The 12,796-nt window shown below is 42.9% G+C and overlaps 1 protein-coding gene across 1 annotated transcript in view; it reads left to right on the top strand.

Moving 5' to 3' along the window:
- LOC128692210 (nephrin-like) overlaps window positions 1–12,796 on the top strand; it is a 102,968-nt gene that overhangs the window by 67,124 nt on the left and 23,048 nt on the right. The window contains exon 2 of the mRNA XM_070096261.1: window positions 8,951–9,080. Coding sequence (XP_069952362.1) covers window positions 8,951–9,080 — 130 coding nt within the window. The remainder of the gene's footprint in view (window positions 1–8,950; window positions 9,081–12,796) is intronic.

The following is a 12,796-nucleotide window of genomic DNA, read 5'->3' as shown; positions in this document are numbered from 1 at the left end:
AGAGGAGAGGGGAGAGGGAGAGGCGAGAGGGGTGAGAGGAGTGGGAGAGGAGAGGGGAGAGGAAGAGGAGAGGGGACAGAGGAGTGGGAGAGGAGAGAGGGGAGAGGGAAGATGAGGATGATGGTAATAACAACAACAGCAGCAAAAATAATAATAATAATAATAATAATAATAATAATAATAATAATAATAATAATAATAATAATAATAATAATAATAATAATAATAATAATAATTAGAAGAAAAACCGAAATAATAATTTAAAAAAAATTCATCTTGTTTTTCTTCTTCTTCTTCTTCTTCTTCTTCTTCTTCTTATTATTATTATTATTATTGTTATTATTATTATTATTATTATAGTATAGTATTATAATATTATTATTATTATTAGTAGTAGTAGTAGTAGTAGTAGTAGTATTATTATTATTATTACTATTATTAGTAGTAGTAGTAATAGTAGTAATATTATTATTATTATTTATATATAAAGTTTTCCCCAGGATGCTACCCACAAAAGTCGACTGACACCCGGGTTCCTCTTCAGTGTCTGGTGAACAATGACTGAAACTGAGAGAGAGAGACTTTTCCTGTACGTCTCACCCCTTTCCCTACCCCTTCCCCTTCCCCAGGGGAAAGGGGAAGGGGTAGGGGAAGGGGAAGAGGGGTTGTGCTGGATCTCAGTTAATCAGAACTTTGCTTGCAATTACGTCAAGTTTTCCATAAACAACTTGCTGCAGCGAACACCTTATTGGTGTGCGATTTTTGTTGCTTGCTTATCAGAGGTGTTTGTTTGTGTTTGTTGAGTGGGTGTGCAAGGAATGTGTGTGTGTGTTTATGTGTGAGTATGTAAGTAATGTCTGTGTGTTTCTCGTGTGGGTATCTGTGTGTTTGTTGAGTGGGTATCCACTGAGTGTACTCACCTATTTGTACTCACCTATTTGTGGTTGCAGGGGTCGAGTCCTAGCTCCTGGCCCCGCCTCTTCACCGGTTGCTACTAGGCCCTCTCTCTCCCCGCTCCATGAGCTTTATCAAACCTCGTCTTAAAACTGTGTATGGTTCCTGCCTCCACTACGTCATTTTCTAGGCTATTCCACTGCCTTACAACTCTATGACTGAAGAAATACTTCCTACTATCTCTCTGACTCATTTGTGTCTTCAACTTCCAATTGTGGCCTCTTGTTTCTGTGTCCCCTCCCTGAAACATCCTGTCTTTGTCCACCTTGTCTATTCCACGCAGTATTTTATATGTCGTTATCATGTCTCCCCTGACCCTCCTGTCCTCCAGTGTGGTCAGGCCGATTTCCCTTAATCTTTCCTCATAGGACATTCCCCTTAGCTCTGGAACTAACCTTGTCGCAAACCTTTGTACTTTCTCTAGTTTCTTGACGTGCTTTATCAAGTGCGGGTTCCAAAGAGGTGCTGCATACTCCAGTATGGGCCTGACATACACGGTGTACAGTGTCTTGAATGATTCCTTATTAAGGTATCGGAATGCTGTTCTCAGGTTTGCCAGGCGCCCATATGCTGCAGCAGTTATCTGATTGATGTGTGCTTCCGGAGACATGCTCGGTGTTATACTCACCCCAAGATCTTTCTCCTTGAGTGAGGTTTGCAGTCTTTGGCCACCTAGCCTATACTCTGTCTGTGGTCTTCTGTGCCCCTCCCCCATCTTCATGACTTTGCATTTGGCAGGATTAAATTCGAGAAGCCATTTGCTGGACCAGGTGTCCAGTCTGTCCAGGTCTCTTTGAAGTCCTGCCTGGTCCTCATCAGATTTAATTCTCCTCATTAACTTCACATCATCTGCAAACAGGGACACTTCTGAGTCTAACCCTTCCGTCATGTCGTTCACATATACCAAAAATAGCACTGGTCCTAGGACCGACCCCTGTGGGACCCCGCTCGTCACAGGTGCCCACTGTGATACATCATTACGTACCATGACTCGTTGTTGCCTCCCTGTCAGGTATTCTCTGATCCATTGCAGTGCCCTTCCTGTTATATGCGCCTGGTGCTCTAGCTTCTGCACTAATCTCTTGTGAGGAACTGTGTCAAAGGCCTTCTTGCAGTCCAAGAAGATGCAATCAACCCACCCCTCTCTCTCTCTTGTCTTACTTCTGTTATTTTATCATAAAACTCCAGAAGGTTTGTGACACAGGATTTGCCTTCCGTGAATCCGTGCTGGTTGGCATTTATACTCCTGTTCCGTTCCAGGTGCTCCACCACTCTCCTCCTGATAATCTTCTCCATAATTTTGCATACTATACACGTCAATGACACAGGTCTATAGTTTAGTGCCTCTTTTCTGTCTCCTTTTTTAAAAATGGGAACTACATTTGCCGTCTTCCATACCTCAGGTAGTTGCCCAGTTTCCAGGGATGTGTGTGTGTGTGTGTGTGTGTGTGTGTGTGTGTGTGTGTGTGTGTGTGTGTGTGTGTGTGTGTGTGTGTGTGTGTGTGTGTGCGTGTGTGTGTGGTGTGTCTGTGTGTCTGTGTCTGTGTAATTACCAGATATTAGTGTTTTGATTCCCATTGCTTTCGTGACGGTGTATGTGTGTATTTACGTAGTTTACGAGTGTTGGGATACAATTCTTGGGCCCTCCTCGTGTTTTTCTGTAGATGGACGTAATCTGTCACTGTCGAATTTAAAATGACTGGCAGACTCCTGGTGTACCTGTTTGTTTATTTAGGTTGTGCATCAATCATTTGCGGCTTCTGCTCCTGTGTGTATGTCCCCTCGTGTGCTGGTGTCCCCTCACATATGTTTCCCTTTCGTGTGCTGGTGTCCCTTCACGTATGTGTGTCCCCTCGTGTGCTGATGTCCCCTCATATATGTTTCCCTTTCGTGTGCTGGTGTCCCCTCAGATATGTGTCCCCAAGTGTGCTGGTGTCCCCTCACATTTGTTTCCCTTTCGTGTGCTGGTGTCCCTTCGCATATGTGTCCTCTCGTGTGCTGGTGTCCCCTCACATATGTTTCCCTTTCGTGTACTGGTGTCCCCTCACATATGTGTCCCCTCATGTGCTGGTGTCCATTCATGCGCTGGTGTCCCCTCACATATGTGTCCCCTCGTGTGCTGGTGTCCCCTCACATGTGTGTCCCCTCGTGTGTTGGTCCCCCTCACACATGCGTCCCTTTGCTTTGTCTCCCTTTGTCTAAGTGTCAAACAATTTTCTATGTCGTGGTTATAGCTCCTTATACTATACGATCTTCTAGTGATACGAAGTCAAGAATGTTCATTGTTCACACATTTTTCTTCATCCTTCTCCAGTTTAGACTTCTGCTATGGGCAAATTCCTGTATTTTTTCTATTTTTAGTTTTGTTTAGCAAGCTACTGGCTCTACAGTGGTGCTGCGTAATCGATGATAGTTCTTACGTACTTTGTGGCGAGTGGCTCTAGCATGATTGCAGGTTTTCGAGAGAATGATTGAAATGCATTTTTTTCTAGAGAATGATAGTCAAGGATAGATAGATCAGATAGATCAGGCTAGTTTAGAAAGACATTTAGGGAAACACCGGGATATATTTATTAAAAAACATTTCGGTCTTGGGACCTTGATCACTCCTGAAGTGAAAAACGGGGGCGCTATGAGACAACATATTACAACCCAGGAGTCCAAATGGCCTGTTATCCTGGGTGTAAAGGGAGCAAAATAAACACAGTGGAAAAGTTTTGACTTATATTATCCTTCACCAATTTAGAACAGCAGTATGTACACTATGTACAGTGATAGGTATTAGTGCACTCCACGGTAAGCAAGGCAGAAATAGAAGCCACCAGAGAGCAGACCGTGCTTCAACCAGCTCTAGAATGGGAATGACAAAGGCAGACAGGAGAGTGGTACCCACATAACCTCTGCGATTGCCAAAACCATCTTATTATTGGCTGGAACCTGGTCACTAGTTTAACAACGGGGCCCCATCATCAACTCTCAGTCACCTGGTTCGCTGGTTGGGGGAGATAGCCTGTAAATGAGGGTGTGTACATGCGCCGAATAAAGGTTACGTACTCTTTGTATGCCACACAACACATTAAGTGTCAGGGACCCAAAACTGTTCAACTGCTTCCTAGCATACATAAGGGGAATTACTAACCTGGTTAGGTAAGGTTTGTCAGGAAACATGACAAGTGTTCCTGACACTGGTCTAAGTCATATCATGACCCGCCACCGTAACTTTTCTTTTTTTTTTTTTTTTTTTTGCTCTACTGAAGAATTTGCAACTCCTCACTTGTGTTTGTATGATGACGGACGATGTTGCACTAAGCAATGACTTTTTGGAATTGAGGGACTGTACCCCCTATCTTTCCCTGTTGTTATAGTTCTGCAAGGCTGAGGGACTGATTATCTCATCTACCACAGTCTTCGTTCACCATCTTTGTACTGAACTCAGAAAATCACTGGTTGGCTAAATGTCTTCACTTAAGTGTCTCGATGATTCGCAAGAGTTTGATTCCTCAGCTTGTCGCTACTGTGTACTAATATTGTGAAAACTCGTGTTTACAAGTCTGGTTGAAGATTGAGATGTTCTTCTCCAGCATCACGGCATCTCTTCCTTTCCTTGAAGGAAATGGTAATATCACCTCTTCCTTCCCTTGAAGGGAACTGTAATATCACAGCTTCCTTCCCTTGAAGGGAACGGTAATATCACCCCTTCTTTACCTTGAAGGGAACGGTAATATCACCCCTTCTTTACCTTGAAGGGAACTGTAATATCACAGCTTCCTTCCCTTGAAGGGAACGGTAATATCACCCCTCCCTTCCCTTGAAGGGAACGGTAATACCACCCCTTCTTTACCTTGAAGGGAAGAGTATTAGCACTCCTTCCTCCCTTAGAAGGAAGGCTAACAGCGCTCTCTTGTCCTCTTGAAAAAACTAATATCAACATGAATGCATGAACATTAGTAATAAGCAACAGTGCAGTTGATCGTGACCTGATCCAGCGGCTACTGTCACGTAGCGAATCGACTGGAGAAGGCTCAATTCTTCATCAATTAATCAAGCAGCAGACACGACACGCAGCTTTACTTACCTATTACCACAGTTCAGAGCAGAGATCCAAGTGTAACTGCACTTAAGAGCGACCATCTGTAGTACCTAAATAAAACACACTGAAGAAGAGAATACTGAATACGTTTCGGTCCTTCTTGGGACCATTATTAACTCACACAAGAGTGTGAAAGTACTAAGAAGAATAAAAGATTAATCTGGGGGATAATTTAGTAGTAGTAGTAGTAGAAGTAGTAGTAGTAGTAGTAGTAGTAGTAGTAGTAGCACTTCTACTAGTAGTAGTAGTGACAGTATTAATGGTGGTAGTAGTAGTAGTAGTAGTAGTAGTAATAGTAGTAGTAGTAGTAGTCGCAGTAATAGTGGTGATAGTAGTAGTAACAATAATAATAACGGGGCTAGTTTTACTAGTTGTAGAGTTAGTGTTAATGCTATTATTGTTGATGATGTTGATGTTGTCGTTGATATTTTTGCTGTCACTCCTCTTTCTTCTTCTTCTTCTTCTTCTTCTTCTTCTTATTATTATTATTATTATTATTATTATTATTATTATTATTATTATTATTATTATTATTATTATTATTACTATAAATAATATTATTATCACACAAGTTTGACTAGATAATTGTCCAGAATGGACAGAAACGTCGTATTAAACTTTCTAAGTAATAGATTTTGAGAACTGTTTCTGTCACGGTATTTTATTCCTCCTCTAGAACCAAAATATTTACCACATAGCAGCAGGTGTTCTGGCCTCTTGGTGTTTCCTGTGTTCAGTTATTTAACCTGCTTTATTGACACGTTCCTATATGAGAGACTTTATTCCTAGATCTGAATCTTTATTCTTAGATCTGAGACCTTGTTCATAGATCAAAGACTTTTGTCTTGGCTGTGAAATGGGCTGCCAGTGGGTCAGCCTTTTCTTGATTGCTGGAAGAGACAGTCCCATTCTCCTGATTTACGGCTGGAACTGTGGCCTCTGGTGAATATTTTCTCTGAGCTACACACACACACACACACACACACACACACACACACACACGCACACACACACACACACACACACACACACACACACACACACACTCCTATTTTTGTTTACCCCTGTTTCTTCTTCCTTCTTCCTTCCATTCATCCTTACACCCTCCAGCCATGCCGTCTCCTCATTATCCAGCACTCTATCTCACTTAATTCTTCTTTCTCTTTCATTTCTCTTCATATTTCTCTCCCTAAACATTTAATGCTCATCTTGGCTACATCATCAACCTTCGATCACAAGTATAAATCACTAGAATCATCACTCATCACATATCTTCTGCAGGAGCTATCGCTATCATCACTCACTCACCTGCTGAGTCAGCAGGTGATGATAGTAGTGTGTGGGTAAACGTGGGTAGTGAGGAGAAAGTGTGGGTAGTGAGAAGGTGTGGGTAGTGAGGAGGTGTTGGTAGTGAGAAGGTGTGGGTAGTGAGGTGTGGGTAGTGAGGAGGTGAGGGTAGTGAGGAGGTGTGGGTAGTGAGGTGTGGGTAGTGAGAAGGTGTGGGTAGTGAGGAGGTGTGGGTAGTGAGGTGTAGGTAGTGAGGTGTGGGTAGTGAGGTGTGGGTAGTGAGGTGTGAGTAGTGAGAAGGTGTGGGTAGTGAGAAGGTGTGGGTAGTGAGAAGGTGGGGGTAGTGAGGAGGTGTGGGTAGTGAGAAGGTGTGGGTAGTGAGGAGGTGTCGGTAGTGAGGTGTAGGTAGTGAGGTGTGGGTAGTGAGGTGTGGGTAGTGAGGTGTGGTTAGTGAGAAGGTGTGGGAAGTGAGAAGGTGTGGGTAGTGAGGAGGTGTGGGTAGTGAGAAGGTGTGGGTAGTGAGGAGGTGTCGGTAGTGAAGAGAAGGTGTGGGTAGTGTGGTTCGTGTTGTGGTAGAGGACCTTCCTGTGAACAGCCTCAATATTGTACAGAAATGGTAAAAAGTGTGTTTGTGAGAACATAGATAAGGTTTATCCATGACAAGATTATTTTGTATTTGTATCTTGGTGATGTTATCTGTTAGGTGCTCCTTAGATCGTATATGGTAAAGGCAGTGTGGTGAAGACTTTGCACTCTACACTGAGGCTTCCTGTATACAGCGACCAATCTTTACCTTATGCTCTAAATTCACAATGGATAGTTGATGAAGGAAATTGAAAGTGGATGGAAGACATAAACTACAACTGTATCTACTGAAATAAATAATAGTATTACTATTACTACTACTATTATTGCTGCTACCACTACTACAACTATAGCTATACTACTCTTGCTACTATTCTAGTGCGGCTACTGCTACTACTATTACTACGACAGCTACCACTACTACTACTAATATAACTACTACTACTACTATAACTACTGCTACTACTACAGTTACCACTACTACTGCAACACCCGTATGATTCCAGAATTTCAGACAGTGTACCGGTGGTAGCTGCCATAGTACACAGTGATTAATAGAATCCTAACTTTGCGACGTCGTCGTCCAACTTATTCATGAAGGATACAGAAAAAGTAACCCTTAGGAATCCCAGGGGAGTAAATATATATTAACAAGAAACAATTAATCTTATTAAGGAGACGTTTCGACCCTCCAGGAACTTCATCAATTATGTAGGTGAGGATTGATTAAGTTCCAGGCTGACGAAACGTCTTTTGTATAAAATGATAATTACCTCATTTTGAGGTTTATTGACATACTTGTCGGTGTGTAATAGTATCGATATACAAGGTTGAAGTTTGTAAAAGTTGCCTACTTGTCTTACGATCACGAGACTGAGCGACAAGAACAGCCATGACTGGAAGTCATGCGTCTTCGACACCTCCGTCCTCTAAACTCCTCCTGACCTCTCTCTGAGAAACCATTCCAACAATATTTCTTAAAAATTTCTGGCCCGTTCCATAAGTTTTGGACCTCTGGCATCGACAAAGGTCTCTAATTGTATTTATGGCACCATGAATGTTGGCTCAGTTTGTTTTGCACCTACACTGGTATTTTTCACTCAGATTATTATTATTACGAGGTACATCGTAAAGTCTTAGCGTCAATGGTTACCTAATCAGCCGACAGAATTCTGTGCGGAAAACACGAACGTCCAGGTAACACATTGAGACAATGTGTTCGATAATTATATCTAGACCAAGCATTATTTTTTTATGATCTGTCGTAATATGTAGATATGCAGCGCTAAATCCGTATGGGCCATTCTGCCCATACGGATTTAGCGATGTAAGACGTTCATAGGAATATTGAAAATGGTGTATAATACCACCGAGTTGATTGAAACTTTTCGCCTACAGAGCAGGCTTCTTCAGTCACATACAGAGGCAACAGGCGTAACAGGGAAGTGAAGGTGATGTAATCAGTTCATCGACTTTGGGTAAATAGGGGGTCAGTCTCTCAGCCTGAGGGACTGACCCCCCTCCCCTCGAAAACTACTTCTCCAAGATTGATGGACTGATTAAATCATCTATACTTCGCTGCTACACTTGCTGCCTCTGTATTTGACTGAAGAATCCTACTCTGCAAGAGAGACGTTTCACTCACAAGATACACAACTGTTGTACATATGTCTCATTTTTCTTCATCATAGGAAGGGGTCTTAAAGGTAGTGAAGGACTCCTGGTGCCTCGAACCTGACTACTTCCCATTCCTAAGACGCTATAGTTAGGTTAGGTATGATTCGTCAGGAAACAGGACAGGTGTTTCCTGACGCGGGTCTTAGTTATATGATGATCCACAGCTGGAGCTTTTGGTCAACTGTCCGAGGCCTTCCGCTGGCTTACCCCTCCACCCCTTAAAAATTAGTGTTATATACGGCTATAGTGCTCTCCCTATAAGGCATCTAGAAAGTGGGAGTGGTTTCTTTACCATAATACACCTTAGCAGTGGCACTTACCTTGCGTCACTCTGACAGTATCTTGTCTCCTGGACAGTACCAGTGGTGGCAGTGACGGGGGTGGTTGGAGGGTCGGCGGCACTGCCCTGTGAAGTGGCACACCCTCAAGATGATGCCATCTTCCTCCTGTTGTGGTTCAGAGAACCTCTCACCACACCTATTTACAGGTAAGAACCATTCCATCTACAGGTAAGAACCATCCCATCTACAGGTAAGAGCCATCTCATCTACAGGCAAGAACTATCCCATCTACAGGTAAGAACTACATTCGTCATCATAATCATCATCATTATCATCAGCATCATCACAGCTTCATTATAACAGTCTCATTAAGCTTCCCAAGTCTCATTTGTAAGATTTCTCACATTTTTAAGCGCCTCGTTGAGGGCATTTATTTTCAAGGTCTAAGTTTTATACGATTTATCTTCGGGGTTAATTGAGGTTGGTGGCTGGATGGAGGCTCGAACCTCCGTCCCCTGATCGCTGCCCGGAGGAGGAAGGGATCTCTGACCTTCAAACTACCTGAGTGGTCAGAATCGTGTGGATTTTGTAGTTTCCGTCCATATGATGGATGTGAGATGAGCGGTAAACTGGATGCTTCGGTGGCAAAAGCCAGGTTTTGTAAAAGGGGTGTTTGCAGGCTCGATCCTCCGTTCGTCACTGATAAAAAAAGTTGCATAACGCTACTGGGTTGTGAGCAGGAACGCAAATGCAGTGTATTGAGATTCTTCTTGTCAGTAGAGGATCTTATTACAGTGCTTTTGTACCTCTGTTTCCATTGTATAGTCATTGTATACCACTGTACTGGGTTGTTCCCCTTTCCTGGTGCCACAGTATCGTAGAGTGGGTGTCTGATTCATATTGTCTTGTTTGTGTTTGCCTCAGTGCCTCTGGGGTAGGTATTGATCGCCAGTCTGATGCAGCGGGTGAATGTAAAATTGCTGAATCCGCCTCTCAATGAATTCCATACACTGTGTCGACCAGCTAGCATCACCACTAGGTGCATCATACACGGGTTCAACATGTGTTGACCAGCTAGCATCACCACTAGGTGCATCATACACGGGTTCAACATGTGTTGACCAGCTAGCATCACCACTAGGTGGATCATACACGGGTTTAACATGTGTTGACCAGCTAGCATCACCACTAGGTGGATCATACACGGGTTTAACATGTGTTGACCAGCTAGCATCACCACTAGGTGGATCATACACGGGTTCAACATGTGTTGACCAGCTAGCATCACCACTAGGTGGATCATACACGGGTTCAACATGTGTTGACCAGCTAGCATCACCACTAGGTGGATCATACACGGGTTCAACATGTGTTGACCAGCTTGCATCACCACTAGGTGGATCATACACGGGTTCAACATGTGTCGACCAGCTAGCATCACCACTAGGTGGATCATACACGGGTTCAACATGTGTCGACCAGCTAGCATCACCACTAGGTGGATCATACACGGGTTCAACATGTGTCGACCAGCTAGTATCACCACTAGGTGGATCATACACGGGTTCAACATGTGTCGACCAGCTAGTATCACCACTAGGTGGATCATACACGGGTTCAACATGTGTCGACCAGCTAGTATCACCACTAGGTGGATCATACACGGGTTCAGCATGTGTCGACCAGCAAGCATCACCTCGCAGTGTACTCCATACACTGGTTCCAAAAAAAAACAATACAAGGTTATTTGACGTCATTTTCTAGTGAGTTAAGTAACATGACCAAGAGCTGGTGCTCAGCCTCTGCAAACTCAGATATGTAGCAACAAACACGTATTCCTGCTACCAACTGTATCAAGAGGCAAATACCTATTTTTTTCCGGAAGAATAATGTGGTGTTCAAATTCAGAGGGGAAAAAACTTCTGGCTAACAATTTCAAACAAGTGTAAATACTGCTGATAATGGGCCAAGATTTTTTAATTATCTTATACCAAATGAACGCGTTTTTTTTTACCATCTCTTGTTAATAGGGTTGTTAAACGCTGGGCATTTTATCTTCTTTTCATCGAAATAAACCTCAGTTTATTTTAAAGCCCAGTCTAAAATATACTATCATTTCCCAGGATGTCAAACGTAAGAGTCGACTACCACCCAAGTGTCTATTTAATGGTAGACCAACAGGAGCAATAGAGAGATGAGGAGATTTGCCCAAAGTCTTTACCCGGTCAGAATTGAACCACGACCTTCAGCTGTGAACTCAGGAGCTACCACTGAGGTGTGAGCAAGTGCCCGTGGCAGGATGTGATACCGAGGCTTCGTGACACAAAATCAAACACAATGAATCTCTGGTATATTCTCATGAAGGTGCCAGAGAGTGCCACAAGTGAGAGTACTTGATCCCTTGCCAAGCAACGCTTATTCCAACGACCTATTTCTCTCTATTTCCGTATTCCAACACTGATGAATGACTCTGATATTCATTTTATACAAATGAGAAGATCCTCACTTCACTCCTCCCAGGTACATGAATAACCAATTTTTGGATATATATGCTTGGGGCAAGCGAGGCCAGATCATATTTGCTTTTGAGAAAATGCAGACGGTGATGGATGAGAGTCCCCGGAGAGCATGATGCTACCAATGGACCTGCAGTGATAATGAATGGACGATGAAGTTGCTACCCTGGGAAGGAATTTGACTTTGCAGTAAATACAATGAACCATTTACTAAGCCTTTCCTGCAAGGTAGCCAAGAAAATTGTTGTATAAAGGAGCATATCATAATTTCTAGACACCTTTCGCAGAAAAAAGTCTAGATGAAACACATATATGGAACGTTCTTGGATGACCTGCCCCTCATTTCAATTTGGACATGACGCCTCATCTCGTGCCCTGATTCGGCCTTGTTTAACAATCATCCCACCAGTCATCAGCAATAGAGATGTGCTAATTAAAGTTCGGAGGTTATCAAGGTCCCTCACGTGACGCAGCCTCAGTGGAGGACAGCGGACATCTATTATACCACATGATGGGAATCCATCACTACCTTCAGATGATTCCGACTTCGCCCTGTACCCGAATAAGACACGCAACAATGCGATTTAAGTCAGTTATTGAGAAGATGTTTCGTCCCTGGTAGACGAAACGTCTTTAGATGCAATAAACCACATATTGCGTCTTATTTATATACTTTCAGCATATTTTAACCCTGGTCTACTTTCATCTTGTACCTCTACACATACCCTGACATGTACATTTGGAATAACAGATGCTAACTTGTAAAATACATGCAAGAACTACTAACGCCACCTACACCTAGGGCTAACCTAACCTGCCATGAAGTTCTCTAACATAAACTAACCAAATGTAACATAATCTAACGTCCTCTAACCTAATATAACTTAGCCGGTATAGAATCATCAAAGCGTTAGAAATATAGGAGAGGCAAGAACACGTAGCACCGTATCTACCCACTTCAGTTCACGTTCTAACTGACAGATCCTTTTTACTGCTCTTACAATAAACAGACAAGGATCCCAGTGGAAATAAGTCACTTTGACTTACTTTTTTTTGAGAGGGAGGGGCGTTATCCTAGGTAATTTACACATATGTTACTATGTATGATAATTTGTGTAACTGTATTTATGTGTATCTGTACCTAAATAAATATACAATATAAAACTAATTCTCCTCCACTTCCCAGTCCTCGTCTATTCCCTTCCCTTCATCCTCCATCCCCTGCTCTGCTCTCTCGCGTCTCCACCCAGGCTACAGACACTCCCAGCAGAAGCAAATTCCTTTATACTTCTTTTTCTCTGCAGACGTTTTTGGCATCCATTGAAGATCATTCCATCCCCAGGAGGGTGCTGAGAGAGCCTTACTGCTGCCAGGCTTTTGTCCCAGGAAGGATTGTCCGCAGCTAA

Source organism: Cherax quadricarinatus, chromosome 53, assembly GCF_038502225.1.
Source record: "Cherax quadricarinatus isolate ZL_2023a chromosome 53, ASM3850222v1, whole genome shotgun sequence".
NCBI classification, from domain to species: Eukaryota; Metazoa; Arthropoda; class Malacostraca; order Decapoda; family Parastacidae; genus Cherax; species Cherax quadricarinatus.
The sequence above is the reverse complement of the archived record's forward strand: the minus strand, read 5'-3'. Positions and strand labels throughout refer to the sequence as shown.